Below are 15872 nucleotides of genomic sequence, written 5' to 3'. Positions count from 1 at the left end.
TGATAATGCACTCTATTCCCCAACCCCTGAGGTTATGCACAAGCAGGGAGGGTGCGTTGTTGAGACACAGAGACAGATAGCCCGGGGCTGTTTATCAGTTTGAGTCCAATAACTGGTGCCTGGGTTTTTTTTTTTTTTTTACATGTTGAACTTTTGACAGTTCTAAATGGCATAAATGATGATGAGCGTAGAAAATAAATGTTGTGGAGTGGATCAATGGTCTGGAGCTGTGGTAACAGATTTAGCATTATTCTATTTCTATCCTGACATTTACTCACTTGACACGTGAAGCGAGGCTGTGCCTCTCGAGCTTCCAGTCTGGAAAATATTCGCAGACAAGTGATCATTCCCAACAAAGAAGACACAAACCAGTCATCAAACTCTGGAGTATTCCCAAAGGTGACCCCTCAAAAGCTATCCAAAAAAAAAAAAAGCTTTCGGAACATTAGGCCAGTCCCCTCAGGAGTTTTCCTCATGTGTTGGGTATGACCAGGTGCTTATGGTGCCTACCGTTTCCATTTTCATATCCACTCACATGATCTCTGAACTGCTGTGGCTGCTGGAAGGTTGCAGCTGTGACACCAGCCTTATATCACCACTGTCAGCAGCTGCTGACGCCATATGAAGAACTGTTCATCAATTTATAAACGATCAGTAACTCTCAAAATAAAGTGAATTTGTGCGTGAGAGTTTAAAAAGCTGCAATCAGCTGTGGTAGAAACGGATGGACTTACAGTAAGCACTGGAAGTAAACTGTAAAAGTAAGGATGTATTTGAAGCTGGGCTGTTGATGTCTTCAGTCTGAGCTGGAATGGAAGTGCTCATTTGTACTTCTGCAGTCCTGGCTGTGCTGGTGCAGAGAGTAGGAGGAGAAAAGAGGTTATGCATGTGGGTGTGTGAGCTTCTGTCTCTCAGATTTCACACTTGAACATTTCTTTGATTTCCATTTCTTTTCCTGGCATCACTTTGTTTTTCTTAATCGGCACATTTGCGTTGTTCAGGATGTGGATGTGTAGGAGTGGAGGACACGAGGAACAGAGCAGCTATCGTTTCTGCAACATTCTTCCACTTCCTCTGTTATTTTACTGCCCTTTTCTTCTCCTCCCTGCCTTTCATAGGATCCTCTTTGTTCTCATAAGCCTTACTATCATTTGCTGAGGTATAAATTGGCTTTCCAAGGAGCTACACTATGCAAAATACATAATACTGTAGGTTTTAAACTTACTGAGGCTCAGTGAGACAGTCTTCTTCTTGTGTCCTGCTCTGTGTACTTTGGAGCTTCATTAAGTCCATCAAAGTGTGTGTGACTTGGCCATCTCAGTAATACTGCTGCACAGCAGGCCTCTTTTTGTTTTCTCTTTCTCATTATTCATAACATGAGGTCCATTTGCAGTCTAATAATACTATACATGTTCATGTGGCTCCAGTGAACAGAAACATACACATACATAGAAGCATTAAAGCATGAGTGGAATTATATATATATATAAAAGCTCATGCAGGGCCGATGACGCAGGATTACATCAGCAAAACTGTCCACAGGAATAAAAGACTGAAGTCACCTGTCACTCTATACGTGAGGACACTCGCCGATACAATGCAGCTGTAAACTTCCTGTGTTTAGGCGACAATATATAGAAATAATATATAATTATTTTTCATCATGGCCTGCACCAAAGGAACCAAACTATAGGTGTGAACGTGCTCTTCAAAGCACTGTTTGTATTTAATCTGTGTGTCACTCTCTCCACTAAGGGAAAGTCCAGATTGAGGAGGTTCATATAAACCACTGTTGCCCAAATTTCACTTCCAGGTTGCATTTCATTGTTTCACCTGCACCTGAAACAACACGTTACCACCATTTTCAGTGCATGGCTGGCACTGGTCTGACTCCCAGGTTAGTGTGATCTTATTGCGGGTTTGAATATAGGTGGAGTAGAAGAGGAAGTGAAGAACTGGTAGCCTTCTTCTCTCTCTGTCTCATACTCACACAAATCCTAAGAAACTGTTCTACATAAATCAAAGATTGAAAATTAAGATATGAAATTAAAATGCGAAGATACTTTAAAACATTGACACAAACATTAGCAAGTCAAAGTAGTGGAGGTAGAGTGGGTGTGTATGTGTAATGCATCAGTGTGTGCATAAGCGCCTCTGTCCTTTCGCCATCATCAGAAGTGCTGCCTGCCCATTCTCCTTTAAAAACAGAAAAAGTGGTGCTACAAACACTGACTCAGCTTCACTATTAAATCCTCCATCGCATTTATCTGAAGAGTCTGCTCAGCTGCACATCCACACACACACATACACTCACACAGCAAGCAAGCAAGCAAACAACAAACTGTACTTTTCTCAGTCTCTGGTGAGAATGTACATCTGTTTAAACTGTGCTCAGCTCTATAGAATGGAAGTTTCAGACAGCACTGTCAGCAGATGAGTGTGGATCCAACAGATGTCTCCATATTGTGTTTGTTGTAATGTTTTAATGTTTAGCCCTTGAGCTGAAGTACGGTGTGTGTGTGTGTGTGTGTGTGTGTGTGTGTGTGTGTGTGTGTGTGTGTGTGTGTGTGTGTGTGTGTGTGTGTGTGTGTGTGTGTGTGTGTGTGTGTGTGTGTGAGCAGGTAAGGCCCAGTTCATCCACATGGGTGAGGAGGTGGACGGGGTGGATATGAGGGCAGAGGTTGGCCTGCTGAGTCGTAACATCCTGCTCCGTGGTGAGATGCAGCCCGGCTGCTATGGCAACGAGGCCTGCAAATTCTTCGACTTCGACACTTTTGGTGGACATTTGAAGGTACGCCGATGTCCTAAGCTTGTTATTTACAAAACAGACAACCAAGTGATTCAGTTCACCAGTTTCCAGCAGGGATCATCTTGCTTTACTAGTTTGCAATTATTATAGAACACAAGACTTTTAATGACCTTGGCTCTGGATGTAAAAAAAAAACAAAGGAAAAAAAAGTAGTGTAATCTTGGTTTTGGCATAATCATCCAATACCAAAATTCTTGTGTGGCAATATGGTTGCAGAGAACATTTTATTCTCACCTCTGGTAATATTTGACCATAAAGATATCTATCCCATTACAGCCGACGTTAGGCAAGAGGTGGGGTACAACCTGGACAGATCGTCAGACAATCACAGGGCTGACAAACACAGACAGATAACCATTCACCCTCACATTCACACCTAAAGGCAATTTAGAGTCACCACTTAAGCTAACCTGATTGTTTTAGGACTGTGGGAGGGGAAGCCAGAGTAAACCCATAGGCCCAGAGAGGACACGCAACCTTCACACAGCAAACTCCACACAGAAAGGCTCCAGTTTTCTAACTCAGTCCAAATGAAATCACAAGCACTACTGCTTCAGTAAGCAATGAAAACTGTTCCACTGTCTGTGGATTATTCTGAGTAACATGGCCAGTTGTTTTTTACAGTACTCTAAATGTTTGCATCAGCCTCTCCTTCAACCTGACCAGCAAACAGATCATTAGTCTTCCAAAATAACACATGGTTTGCTATCAGCAGAGCTAGGATAAAAGAGCAGAGCAGAAAGTTATTTTCAGAAGAAAATGATACTGTATAAAGAAAGCAGCATTCATTCAACTACTTATTTTCAGTAACATCAAATGAACGGCCTGAGCAAATGTTCCCTCTCTATACATGTCCTGACCTGATCTTTCTGATCAAGGCTCCATCTTTAATGGACTGTTATCAGTTGTGTTGAGGCTGTTTCCAATCCTTTGTTTAATGTAACCCCCTGTGCATTAAAGGAAGGTTATGATGCAAGCTTTTGTTAATGCAGACCTCTTAAGTTTATAGCAACTAAAAACATATTGATTCAAATTAGCCCTATTTTATCTTCACTGAAATAATAAAGAAAAGACTGTTAATAAAAGTCTAAATAAGGAACTCAGAACTTGTCCCTGCAAATATAGGCAGACATCAAAAATCAAATAGGCAAAGTTCTGTATTTTTATTTTAGTTGGTATTTCATTTGTTCCAACACAAAAATATTTGGTTCTGTATGATTCAAAAACTTCCCATCAGTGCATGCAGCTGCCTTGTACAGTCAAAGTGCAAACCAAACCACACCAAATCCAATTACAACTAGAAGGACACTGAGAGCACAGATCTCCACCAAGGCCAGTGTCAAAAAAGAAATAAACTGAAATTCATAGTAAATGATGTGGATCTGCACCAAAATGTAATGGGTTCTTGCCTGGCCCTGCCCCATTGCTCCACCAAGCACGGCGCAAATCGGTTCAGTACTTTTTTTGTATAATCCTGCTGACAAATAAACCAGTAAACACACACTGCTGAAACAAACATAACAATCTTTGGCTGAGGTAACAAATGATGATTGAAAAATAAAACAATGTTTCTGAGCAGTTATGATGTTTTTAAATTTGTTCAGAGCTGGAATCTCCTCCAGCTAAGTGAAGCCAGATGTGTGACAGAATGGGTGCTGGCTAAACTGACTCATCAGCCAACACCAGTCAGTTGCTTTAAACACATCCGATGATGGTTTGAGTCAGTGACAGTGCCCCATCGACCCCACTGCACAGAAGATGGTTGAAAAGTGGAGAAGGGCCCATTCCTAAAGCCTGCTCCACCTCTCCACCCGCCTCTCCAGTGTTTAATGAAGCACTTCTACATTAAGTTCCAACACTGACCCTGAGCAAAATATCAGGGTGAGATGGCAAATATAAATGTTTAGATGGAGGGTAATCAGATACAGTGAGGCTGACCTTCAGTCTCTGCTGACAGTTTGAATGAAGACTGAAGGTAATGCAACATTTTTATGACAATATCTTTTCGCTGTGCTATACAGATTAAGATGAGAAGACTATTGCTATTTAATTCCATTTGTATGCAATCCAAAGATTTTTATTCATGGATTTATTCTTCATGGATTTTTTCTCTATCTGCTGATGAAGGCCATGTGTTAAGGTTGAAAGCTTGGTCAAACTATCCAAATGTTGAGATTTGCCAGTCAACACACACCTCATTGCTATCCCTAGAACCAAGCTACTACATTGGATGAAGAAAGGATTATAAGGCCCTGGATGTGCAAACCCATTTGGACATAAACATTTTTTTTTTCCCACATTTGGCCAATCCAAATGTAATGCACTGATGTATGATTACAGATAAACCAGGGAAGGGTAAGATGCTCAGTAAAACCCGTGCTGTGTGTATCAGTCTGTTGGCCTGTCAACAGGATTAAAAAAAGACAGTGGAGAGAGAGACACTGAGAGACAGGAAAGGACAGGAGCACAGAGGAGGAGAGACACAGAGAGAGAGAGAGAGAGAGAGAGAGAGAGAGAGAGAGAGCACACACGAGAAAGAGGCTGGGTTTGTTTTCCTGCTGCCTTCATTCCTCTCTCTTCCCATGGCAAGCAATCATATTCTATTATAAATTTTCATCACAGGCTCATGTCACATATTTTTTCATAGATGGGTGTGTGTGCAGCACGTACGAGCAACACACTCACAGCAAGGAAAGCCCCAGTGAGATTTCAGTGAAGCCCTTCAAAATGAACGCCTCGGAGCATACACCCCCCCAACCCCAACACTACCCCCACCCACCTCCTCGACGCTCGCGTTATTCCTGTTGTAATAAAACCTTGTATCTCCACTGATATCAGCTGGCCATGAGCTGAGAGCAGCAGCAGCCTTTGTTTCAGCTTGTATTTATTTTTTTTAAGTTGTTTCATAAACAGCAGGGAGTTTGCAGCATTTTCTGCTAAGCTGTAATTTTTCAACTGAAGTTACAATGAAAATCACCAGTTTTAGTTTGAAAGTTTCTGTGAGCAGGTTTTCTGACGCTAGGATTCAGCAGTGGCTCTAGATTGTGGAACAAAGCTGCTCTTCATCACTGAGTTCGCTCTGCTCTCTAATGTCTCTTATCCACTGATGAAGCTCCATCTGCCCTTCCTCATCATTCTCCACATCGACTCCTCTGTCATGTTAACTGCCTCTAACATGTCCTTTCATCCCTTTTTTTTTCTCTTATTCATCCTTTTTTCCTCCTTTTTCTCTGCATCATTTTACATTATTTTTCTCTCCCACGTTTCTTCCCCAAGCTCCTCTCCTTATATTCTTCCACCCATCCTTTCTTTTCTCCTCCATACCCCCTTTTCATTCCAGCTTCCTTCCTCTTTACATAGCTGTCTATCCTTCCATCCTTCTTTCCTGATTTTCTCCACCTGATGACTTTAACCTCACTCCATAATTCCTCCCACCCTCCTCCTTTTATTTAGTCAGTAATCTGTTTTCTTTCATGCTTCCTCTCCCCATACCTGTATCTTTCATGTCTTCCCTCTTTCCTTTCTTCTTGACAGTCTCCATCTGTGATCTGTCTAACATCCATCTTTGTCATCCCCCTCTCCACCATAATCCAGACCTTCCTTTCATAAATCCTCGTTTCAGTTCTTCTGTTCCTCCTTTCAGTCTTCTGCCCAGCTATATCTTTTTTCTTGTTCCCTACCTCCATCTCTTCATCCTTACAGTTGTTTATCATTCTTTCAACCCTCTTCCTTTCTTTCCTTTTCCTTTTCAGTATCTCTCCTTTCACCATGACCCCCCCCCCCCCCCGTTTCCTTTGCCGTGCTGAGTGATCACAGCCATAGCTGTTGTTTGAATGACGTAACAACCTGATTTCCCTGCAGGAGTGACTGAAACTTATCTGCTGTCATCAGGTGGAGCGAGGCTTCAGGGCAGTTCATATATCTGGGATGGAGCTGCAGCACATGGGCCAGCAGACAATGGGACACTATCCCATCCATTTCCATATGAATGGAGACGTGGATGAGAGGGGAGGCTACAACCCCCCCACCTCCATCAGAGATCTCTCCATCCACCACTCGTTCTCCCGCTGCGTCACCATCCACGGCTCCAACGGGATGCTGGTCAGTTAAAAAGTTTTACTTATGTTTGTTTTTTTGTTTTTGTTTTTTTTTGGGGGGGTTTTACTTGTTCGATGTATTTGTAAGGAGGGTAATATTAAAAACAGTTTGACATTTTGGGAAATACATTTGTTTGCTTTCATGCTGAGAGTTAGATGAGAAGATTGGTACCCTGCTAGTGTCTGCAAGGTTAATATGAAGCTTTAGGCTGCAGCCAGTTAGCTAGGCTAAAATACTTTCCCAAACATTACAAGAGAAACAGTTAAAAATCAATGAATATCTTTGTCAAGAGGAAGAAAAATCCAACATGTGTAACAGTTTGATCCAATAGGTCCAATAAAAACTAAAGTCACAAAAAACTGTCAGTGAGTTGTGTTTGTGGGGAGACAGCAGGGAGTCAGCCAGCTCAGCCAAGTAAGGTCTCTAATGCTTTTCTCACTGGGACCAAAAATGTGGAGGCATAAAAAGCATTTTCAGTAAATGCTCGTGGTGAGCAATCTTCCAGTGTTCACTGGGATGATTAGGGCACCATCTTAGAAATACATTCATGATGGAGTCTGTGCCCAGAGACTCCAGGAAGGATGGCAGAGTCAGAGTCTTCTTCACAATGCACTGCCGCGTGTCAAGGGGTCAATTTATATAAAATAGAAAGAGCTATGAGGAGTTTCAGTTATTTCTGGGACAGAAGCCATGCCCTAGTGTGACCCCCTGCCAGCCTGTGATCAGTATAATTCAACAAGTATTCCCCTTCCCTCCCTGTAGGTAAAGGATGTGGTGGGATATGACACACTAGGCCACTGTTTCTTCACGGAGGATGGTCCAGAGGAGAGGAACACCTTTGACCACTGTCTGGGTCTGATGGTGAGAGCAGGGACCTTGCTGCCTTCAGACAGAGACAGCAAAATGTGCCGGGACATCACTGAAGGAGCTTATCCAGGATATGTGGCCAACCCACGCCAAGACTGCAGGTAAGAACCCTTTCTTCGGTTTCACGGCCGACCTCCCACAGATCTGACGAGGTATGTCAGGCTGAACTTTGATAAAGAGGCTCAACACATCTAGAATATTTCCATTTGATGGTGCAGCCATAATAAGTGTGTCTCGTCTGATGTGAATTCAATGAAGCTTTAGAATGTGCAAATAGAGACTGACCTAAAGTCAAAGTTTAAACTGACTTCAACTCAATGCAGACTCATGTGTTCATATGGTGATCAAACTAATTTCATCCTGGTGCCTGACACCACTGATTCAGCCATTCATTTCTACTTCTACCAACTTTTCTAAGCTTCACTAAGCACTAAGTTCTAAGCACCTTTTCTTTTCTTTTTTTTTAATTTTGGATGGAAAACAGATGACCTCAGATGTCCTGGCTGATAATTCCTCCAATCACTAAGCTCCTGTGTGCATCTTTCAAGCTGTTCAAAGAGTGCTCAGAGCAGGTTATCTGCCTGGAAACAGTGAGAGCTGAATAAAAATACAATCTTGGCTTTGGTAGAAATTGGTATTTGTGATATTCACAGGGACTGTTATCTAGGGTGAAATATTGGTGAAATGAAGTAGCAGTATCATGTTTGCAGAGAGCGTAGTTCCATCTTGTATGTGACTCTGTTGCATGATGATAATGAAGCTGCAGTATTTTTCTTTACACCTAATGCTCACACCCTCTGGATCGAGCGTGAAGTTACATTTTTGAGAGCGTCGCAGAGCTTTGATTAAAATAGAAGCAAATTAGTTCTGTCAAAGGCGCATGAGACTGACAAGACACCACAACAGCACCAGCTAATGTCGAACTGTATCACTCTAAACTTCTTCTTCACACATTAGCACCATCACAGCAAAGTCATTTTCTCTCTGCCACAACACTTTTCAAAAGTTAGAATAATTACATATAATGCTGCCCATCTAAAGTTATAAAGTCTGGAACAAGACACTTTCACGTGCCAGCAGAGAAACTCTTTATGAGACAGCAGAGAAATTCTTGATAATTCTGTTTTGACCTGAGAGACTGACAAGAAGAACAGCTGCAGAGACAATGAAATGAACAAACGATCTCCTCTTATGTCTTAATGATACAAGAAAGCAAACAGTTAGTAGTGCCAGACTGGTCTTGTAGAAAAGAAACTCACACTGTGAAAGGGCAGAGGCTGAAAACAAATTGGCAACAGCTAGTGATCATTAGTTGAAGCTTTCTCTCTCTCTCTCTTTCCTTCTCACACACACACACACACACACACACACACACACACACACACACACACACACACACACACACACACACACACACACATGGACACACTCACACATACACACACTTCTGTTTGACTCTAGTGCTATTTCGTTAAAACCTGTCCGGGTTTGTGAAGTTAGATTATGTGAGTGTTGCAGCTCCCGCAATTATTTCTCATCCATCAGAATGATAGATGGATTTTTCAACTATCTCAACATTTTAAAGGTCAGCAAATGATCAGTTACACTTATCAATGAAATAACAAATGAAATGAATAAAAAAAAAACTTAAAAAACAGTTTTCTTCTTAAGTTTATGCAGCAAATGTGTGACTCAGAAGCACTATCGTGGATGTAAACTTCTCGTGGCAGCTGTGGAAAACTGCCACAACACCAGCAAATGTGCTAGTGTTATTGCATATTTGTGCCATAAATGTTAATTAACAGCATATTCTCATTATGTTAATGGAAAACATAATCTGGTCACAATTATGTTTCATACAAAATGCATGTGCTTTAGTTGTATACACACAGTTTCTAGGAGACATGTTTGGCTGTTGTGTTAGTTTTTTTTTTCCTCTAAACACAAACCCCACAAATCACTGCAGCTCTTTCCAGTGATTGTGGTATATCACGATAAATCAGATTAGAAATCACTGAGAGAGGTTCTACTGACAACCTCAGGTCTTGGCTTATAATCATCAGATTCAGACAATTTTTAACAGATTTCATACATCAGTTGTGCAGTGCAGGATAAAGCATGACTGATTTTGCTTTGTTAATATTTAGCTCATGGTCCAATATTGAAGCTTGCACTTTGAAAATCTTGCCTGACTTGACAGTAAAATGGAAAAACGACTGGCTGAAGTTAGGGTCTCGTTTATCATAAACACTTTCACTTCCTCAGAGACTCACATCCTCCAGTTTTTAGAAGATTATGCAAAAATGCCTAGTAAGCTCTTCCCTCTTCGACTTCCCAATTCTATTTCCGCTAATCATTTCAACCTGGAAAATTCCTTTTTACACAGCTTTTATTTAGACTGAGTTTAGAGTGTCAGATGAATACTGTATGTGCTTTAAATATTGTGTTATTTTGCATATTTTGCAAGCAGCTAAGCTTAATACACGTATAAAGACTACAGATCGTAGCACTGTAGAAACTGTTTCATACAAAGCATCCTGGGTCCTTTCTGCTGCATGCTCTCCCTGTGAATGTGTGGTTTTCCTCTGACGCTCTGGTTTCGTCCTGCAGTTCAGAAACATGCACAGGGTCACCCCCGACCTCAGGCCCCGACCTGCACCCAGATCACATACGACCAAAAAAGGCTCAGACCAGCTGGCTGCTGGTGTAGGCAGAAAACCAAAGGCTTATTTCAGCCTGAGGTCTCCAGAGAATACAGATTCACAGGCACACACACAATGTGGAAAACAATAACAGTGACATTTCAGGATATGAACTTTTTGACAACATGTTAATATAAAGTTAACAAGTGAAGTTCTCACCCCGAATACTGTGGACACATCCAGATGCTCGTCTTTGAGGTGCTACATTTGAGGCTTACCGGTTTTTGGTTGTGTTTAACTTTCCCCTCAAATACTTTTTTTTTTTCTTCAACATTGCAGTGAGATAATTAACACAGGTGTGTGGCTGATCAATCCATGACATCTCATGAGATAAATCAGACGGATCACGGATCACTCTGTGTCGAAGTCTTTATTTTCCTTATACAGCACAAATCACTGAGAGTGGATTTGAATCTGCAATCAAATTAAAATATCCATAGTGCTGTTATCACCTCGACTTTCAAAATGTACAGACAAAACTCCCCAAATATCCCTCCAGACATGCAGCTATAAATTCATAGACAATAGCCCCAAAAAGTCTGTGCTTCCAGCTGGACTCAGAGCACGATGTTAACTGGAATAATACAGTTTCAACCGCTGCTGTGATCCTCCTATTTGAACTGTGCTCCCAGTGCACAGTTCAAATAGAGACAAAATGTGAAACCCTGCCTCTGTCTCTGGTGGGAAGAAGTGGATAAAATTCAAATACCAGACATGAAGGTGGACGACTCACAAAAAGTTAGAGCAGGATGAACCAGGATGGATCTCTGAGATGGTTTCTGGATGGCGGGGGACCTAATCCTCACTAGCTCTCATTAGGCTCCATCCCCGTAGGCTCGACAGGTGCAGCTCGCAGCAGGAAGAAGCTTCCTCAACTCTGCTTTGAGGCAATTTCAGTTCTTTTAAATCTTAACTAGTCACTGGGTAAACATTACATTACATTAACAGCAGTAATCTGTACTCTGACTGTGTTTGCAGCTGACTGTGGTCACGTTGCAACCTGAGGCTACTGGCACAAACATACAAAGTAGCTTTACTGAACGGAATAAAGTAATAACTGAACATCTTCTTCTCTTAACTGGACTCTAACCCACACAGCTGGGCCAGTACCCCACTAGAAAGGGTGAGGGTGCTCGGGACATAGGTCTACCATTTCTGTGCTGACCTACAGTCCACAGTAGTGCGCCACGAGCCCTTATTGTCCACCAGTGAAATCCCAAAACACTTGGGTGACTCAGCTATAGTTTTCTGTCTCATCATCTGCATCCTCTTACAGGGCAGTTATCTTTTTATGGCCCTGAATGACCTTTCTCTAGATTGCCTAGTGGTGCTGTCACCTGCACTTAGTGTGTCTTGTTAAATACGAGTCCATGAGCTGCAGCTTGTTTCCCCTGAAGCTTAAGGGCCACATTTAAGGGTAATAGGCCAAGTTGAAATATACCAGATTATTAGATTACCAGAGGTAATCTTTATATCTGGTGAGGCAGCCCTCCTTCACTATAAAGCCTTTGTCCATAGATGCGATTGTCACTGTAAATGGTTGTCTGACCATATGTGTTAGTCCTGTGTAAGTCCTGGAGGCCAGTCCAGGCTGTCCCCTCTTTCTTATGAGGTGGGACAGGCTTCAGACACCTGCAGACCTGCAGTCAAACAACACACACACACACACACACACACACACACACACACACACACACACACACACACACACACACACACACACACACACACACACACACACACACTCAGGGTAGCCTGTTTTCTCCCTTGCACCTGCGCTGTGTTAGAGAGGCATTGTATTTAAAGTGTAAAGATGCAGCTCAGAATATAAAACAGTTTAATCCAGGTCACATGACTTTTTATCTCCCCACGCTGCCTGTGCCTTCAGCTGTAGAGCATAAAGGCCAAGGTTAGGGATGCATAATGGCGCCGGCTTTCACTGATATGGAGTCATCCACCTGCACTCCAGCATAAGGGCTCTGGAAGGATTTGCTGTTTCTACCGTTTTCTTCTTTCTTCGTCTCTCTGCTCCATTCCTTTCACTTTGTCTCTCTTCCTTTCCTCTTTCCTAATTTATCCAGTTATAACAGCCTGGTAATACACAATGCACTATACTTATACTAATGAGGCTTTTTGTCCAATTTGTCCGGATCATTGTATTCTGTAATGATTTCCAAATCCCTCTGTACTTATTACTGTGGTGCAAAAATTCCAATTTCATCAAACATGATTGCACTAACAACGTCCCCCACTGTAAGATTTATGATGATTAATTTCCAGTCAGCATTTCACACTCCCTTGTGGCTTCTTGTGTCTCTTCCCCCATCATTGTTGAGTTGTGTATGTGTTGACTTTAAATGCTCAGATGAGAACAACGTGGGCTGCATGTCTGGAGGATGAGAACCGTCATTTAAATTGAACCAGATGAATGTGCCGGGCCTAAATGCTTCACTTATTTAAAGTGAAAGAGAGAGAGAGAGAGAGAGAGAGAGAGAGAGAGAGAGAGAGAGAGAGAGAGAGAGTGTCCTTAAGCATACATTTTCAAATTAGCCATCCGACCCATCTGTGTCAGAGGAAACAGCATACATGGCTGTTCTGTTTTTAAGCATCAGTTTCTTTGTTGAAGAAGATGTGCACATACACACACACATACATAAAATAGTTCTTTTACAAATCCCTGCAGACCTGCACAAGTGCATCAACAGCAATTAGCTTCTTCAGGCGGTAGTCTGAACATCAGACTAAACTAGTGACCTGCAGAATCTAACAGTTGTACGTCCCTGTGCACGCGTCTCGTGTTATGATGGTTAGATTATTGATTTATGGTCCAAAGACAATGAATCCCACTGATTTTGATTTTCCTCTATTTTTCAAAATGACATTGTTTTGTTTTTTTGGGAATTCTACCATAAAACCTGAACCGTCTTGTCAAACTGAAAGCTGCCATGTTGCCCCTGTTGCCAGGTCTTTTTGATGGAGACACTGGAACAGATGGTCTTGAGGGATTCGTTAGTAGAGAGAGAAGTTTCAGTAGACCTCGGATATTTCAGCTGTGTGAACTTATTTTTTTCAGTGTGTGGTTTCACCAAATAAAATGACCAAAATACTGTGGAACAAAAGTGCACCGAGCAGTTAACCTGCACCCAGCCGACGGGCAATGGACCACACAAAATGCAGTGATTCTTGGCATCAAGATTGCAGCGAGCTGTTGGATTCACATCTCTCTTCTGTGCTTCTCCTCCCACCGGGGTGCACGGCAGGTCACCATGATACCAAACTGGTGCAGTCGAGGAGAAAACCTTAGTGCGCCGCAGGCTTAGTCTTTTTTTTTTTTTTATGTTCAGTGTGAATGTGGTTAAAATTCTTTCTGCAATCTGCACACTGCAGCTATTGTATGGTTTCAGTTAGGGAATGTCGGCATGGTTTAGAGAATCATATATTATTTGCTTAATCCACCCAACCTCCACACCCTTAGTTTCCACTTCTCTCCATTAAGGACAAACCATTTCCTGGATAATCCTGCTGGTTTTTATCAGTGTGGTCAGTGTTGTTGTTGCCGTCCACTATAAATCAGTCAGACATCCCCATGTCTTTGCTTTTGGATTCTGTTTAATTACAGATGAGAGTTTTGTTCAGCTACTCGACCCTGTAGTGCAAAAAGGCTGAATTTCATTTGACATTCAAATATTTGACGTTCAGTCAAATTCCTTTTTTTTTTTTAATTTAAAAGTAAAATATACCTTTACATTTCCACAAGTGGGTTAACCTGCAACAGCAGCAGAGTGAGGGAAGGTGTAGAAGAGAGGCAGAGGGAAACAAAGACCCAGAGAAAAGGAAAAAAAAAAAAAAGAGTGGGGGGGAGGAGGAGAGTGGAGAGATTTAAGGTGTAGTGCTGCCGTGTGCTAAGCTGCTGCGGAGCTAAACTGCATATCTGCCATTTCTATTCATATTCATTACCTTAAGCTGCTTTTTCTCACATATTGGCAAATGGAACAATAATTATTTTCTCATTATGCCTCTTGTATGTGTGAAAGGTGTTTACTGAGGCGCATACATGCACACAATAAGGAGCCCAGAAGAATTTTCACATTTATAAAAAAAAAAAAAGAAAAAAGACAGATGTCTGTGCTGTAAGAAAAGGTCCTACAGTACGAATGTTAGTCAAAAAGAGGCCAATAATAACTGACACACTTTTTTATTTATTTTTTTATGTAGATATCAAAGAGGGAGACGTGGAAGAACTGATGATAAACACGTGTAATGCTAGAGTGTGAAGATTATAACGAAAAAGGTGGACATACAACACAAATTGTGTTCACTTACCGTTTGTGTACGCACTGCAAGCACTTGAACAATGGCAAACAAGGGACAGGGAGGCTGTGAACATGATGGAAGTATATGGCGGACTGGGCACCCCAATAGTGTATACACAAAGCTATTACATGCTAGCATCCAGGCCTGGATCCTCTCCTACAGACTGCAGGGAAAGTGCAATGTGACTCAGTGTGACAGCAGAGGAGACTGAATGAACACTGGAAACAGGTGTCTTTGAGCTCCAGACCAAAACTGCTCAGAGCAACCACTGGGAAGAGGTCAAAGGTCATTGACCAGGAGTCTGGGGACACCCGGAGAAAACTCAAGGAGGATATTTACATCTGCCACTAGAGAGAATATTTGAGCAGAGACAGGAGTTAGCATCTACTCCCATCTACAACCACCTGTAACCATGTGACCATCATTGCACACTTATGTAACATAATGACAACCGAGCAAACTCTATCTGCTGATGAAGACAGAGAGATCTGAGAGGCTGAGAGCAACCATTTCTGTAACTTTCTGAAACAGACAATATGATATTTACACCCTATTCATGTGCAGAGATGAGAAAGGATCCAGGGTTTGAACTTCTCTCTCTCCAGCTCTTGTTTACAGTCATAGCACTGTTATTTCTGTCACTCTTCATGTGAACAACCAAGTGAAACACTTTGAGCATCACGTTTAAACACCATTGCATCTCCCCTGACAGCCACTCTGTCTTCCACTGTGGCCTCTCAGAACAGCTGTAAACACTCTGCATAGCGTTTGCACCTGAGCATTTGGCGTGAGAGCAGAGAAATTGAGGTTTGTGGAAAAAACGCCATTTTTCAAAGGTGTGAGCACCACAAATAAAATTCCATCTCCACTCCTCTGAATTGGGTCGGAGGCAGAAATCTCAGAGAAAGATATTTATCAGCCTGGGATAATAAAACCAAAGCTATGAGCACTAAGATGCATGTTCTTCTGTAATTTGGGTGAACTGACCCTTTAAACATACATCAGTTAGCAGTCTATGGTTTATCTTTGATTGCACCCAGGTGCTAATTTGTTCATTTAAAAGCTGAATAAACAAGAACTGC

The 15872-nt window shown here is 41.9% G+C and overlaps 1 protein-coding gene across 2 annotated transcripts in view; it reads left to right on the top strand.

Moving 5' to 3' along the window:
- The window catches only part of LOC121179337 (cell migration-inducing and hyaluronan-binding protein-like), a 140703-nt gene that overhangs the window by 101159 nt on the left and 23672 nt on the right, over positions 1 to 15872 (top strand). For both annotated transcript variants that reach the window (XM_041034128.1, XM_041034137.1), the window contains 3 exons: positions 2622 to 2791; positions 6701 to 6910; positions 7670 to 7875. In XM_041034128.1, coding sequence (XP_040890062.1) covers positions 2622 to 2791; positions 6701 to 6910; positions 7670 to 7875 — 586 coding nt within the window. The remainder of the gene's footprint in view (positions 1 to 2621; positions 2792 to 6700; positions 6911 to 7669; positions 7876 to 15872) is intronic.

Source organism: Toxotes jaculatrix, chromosome 1 (assembly GCF_017976425.1).
Source record: "Toxotes jaculatrix isolate fToxJac2 chromosome 1, fToxJac2.pri, whole genome shotgun sequence".
Lineage (NCBI taxonomy): Eukaryota > Metazoa > Chordata > Actinopteri > Toxotidae > Toxotes > Toxotes jaculatrix.
This window is presented reverse-complemented; position numbering and strand designations above follow the sequence as displayed.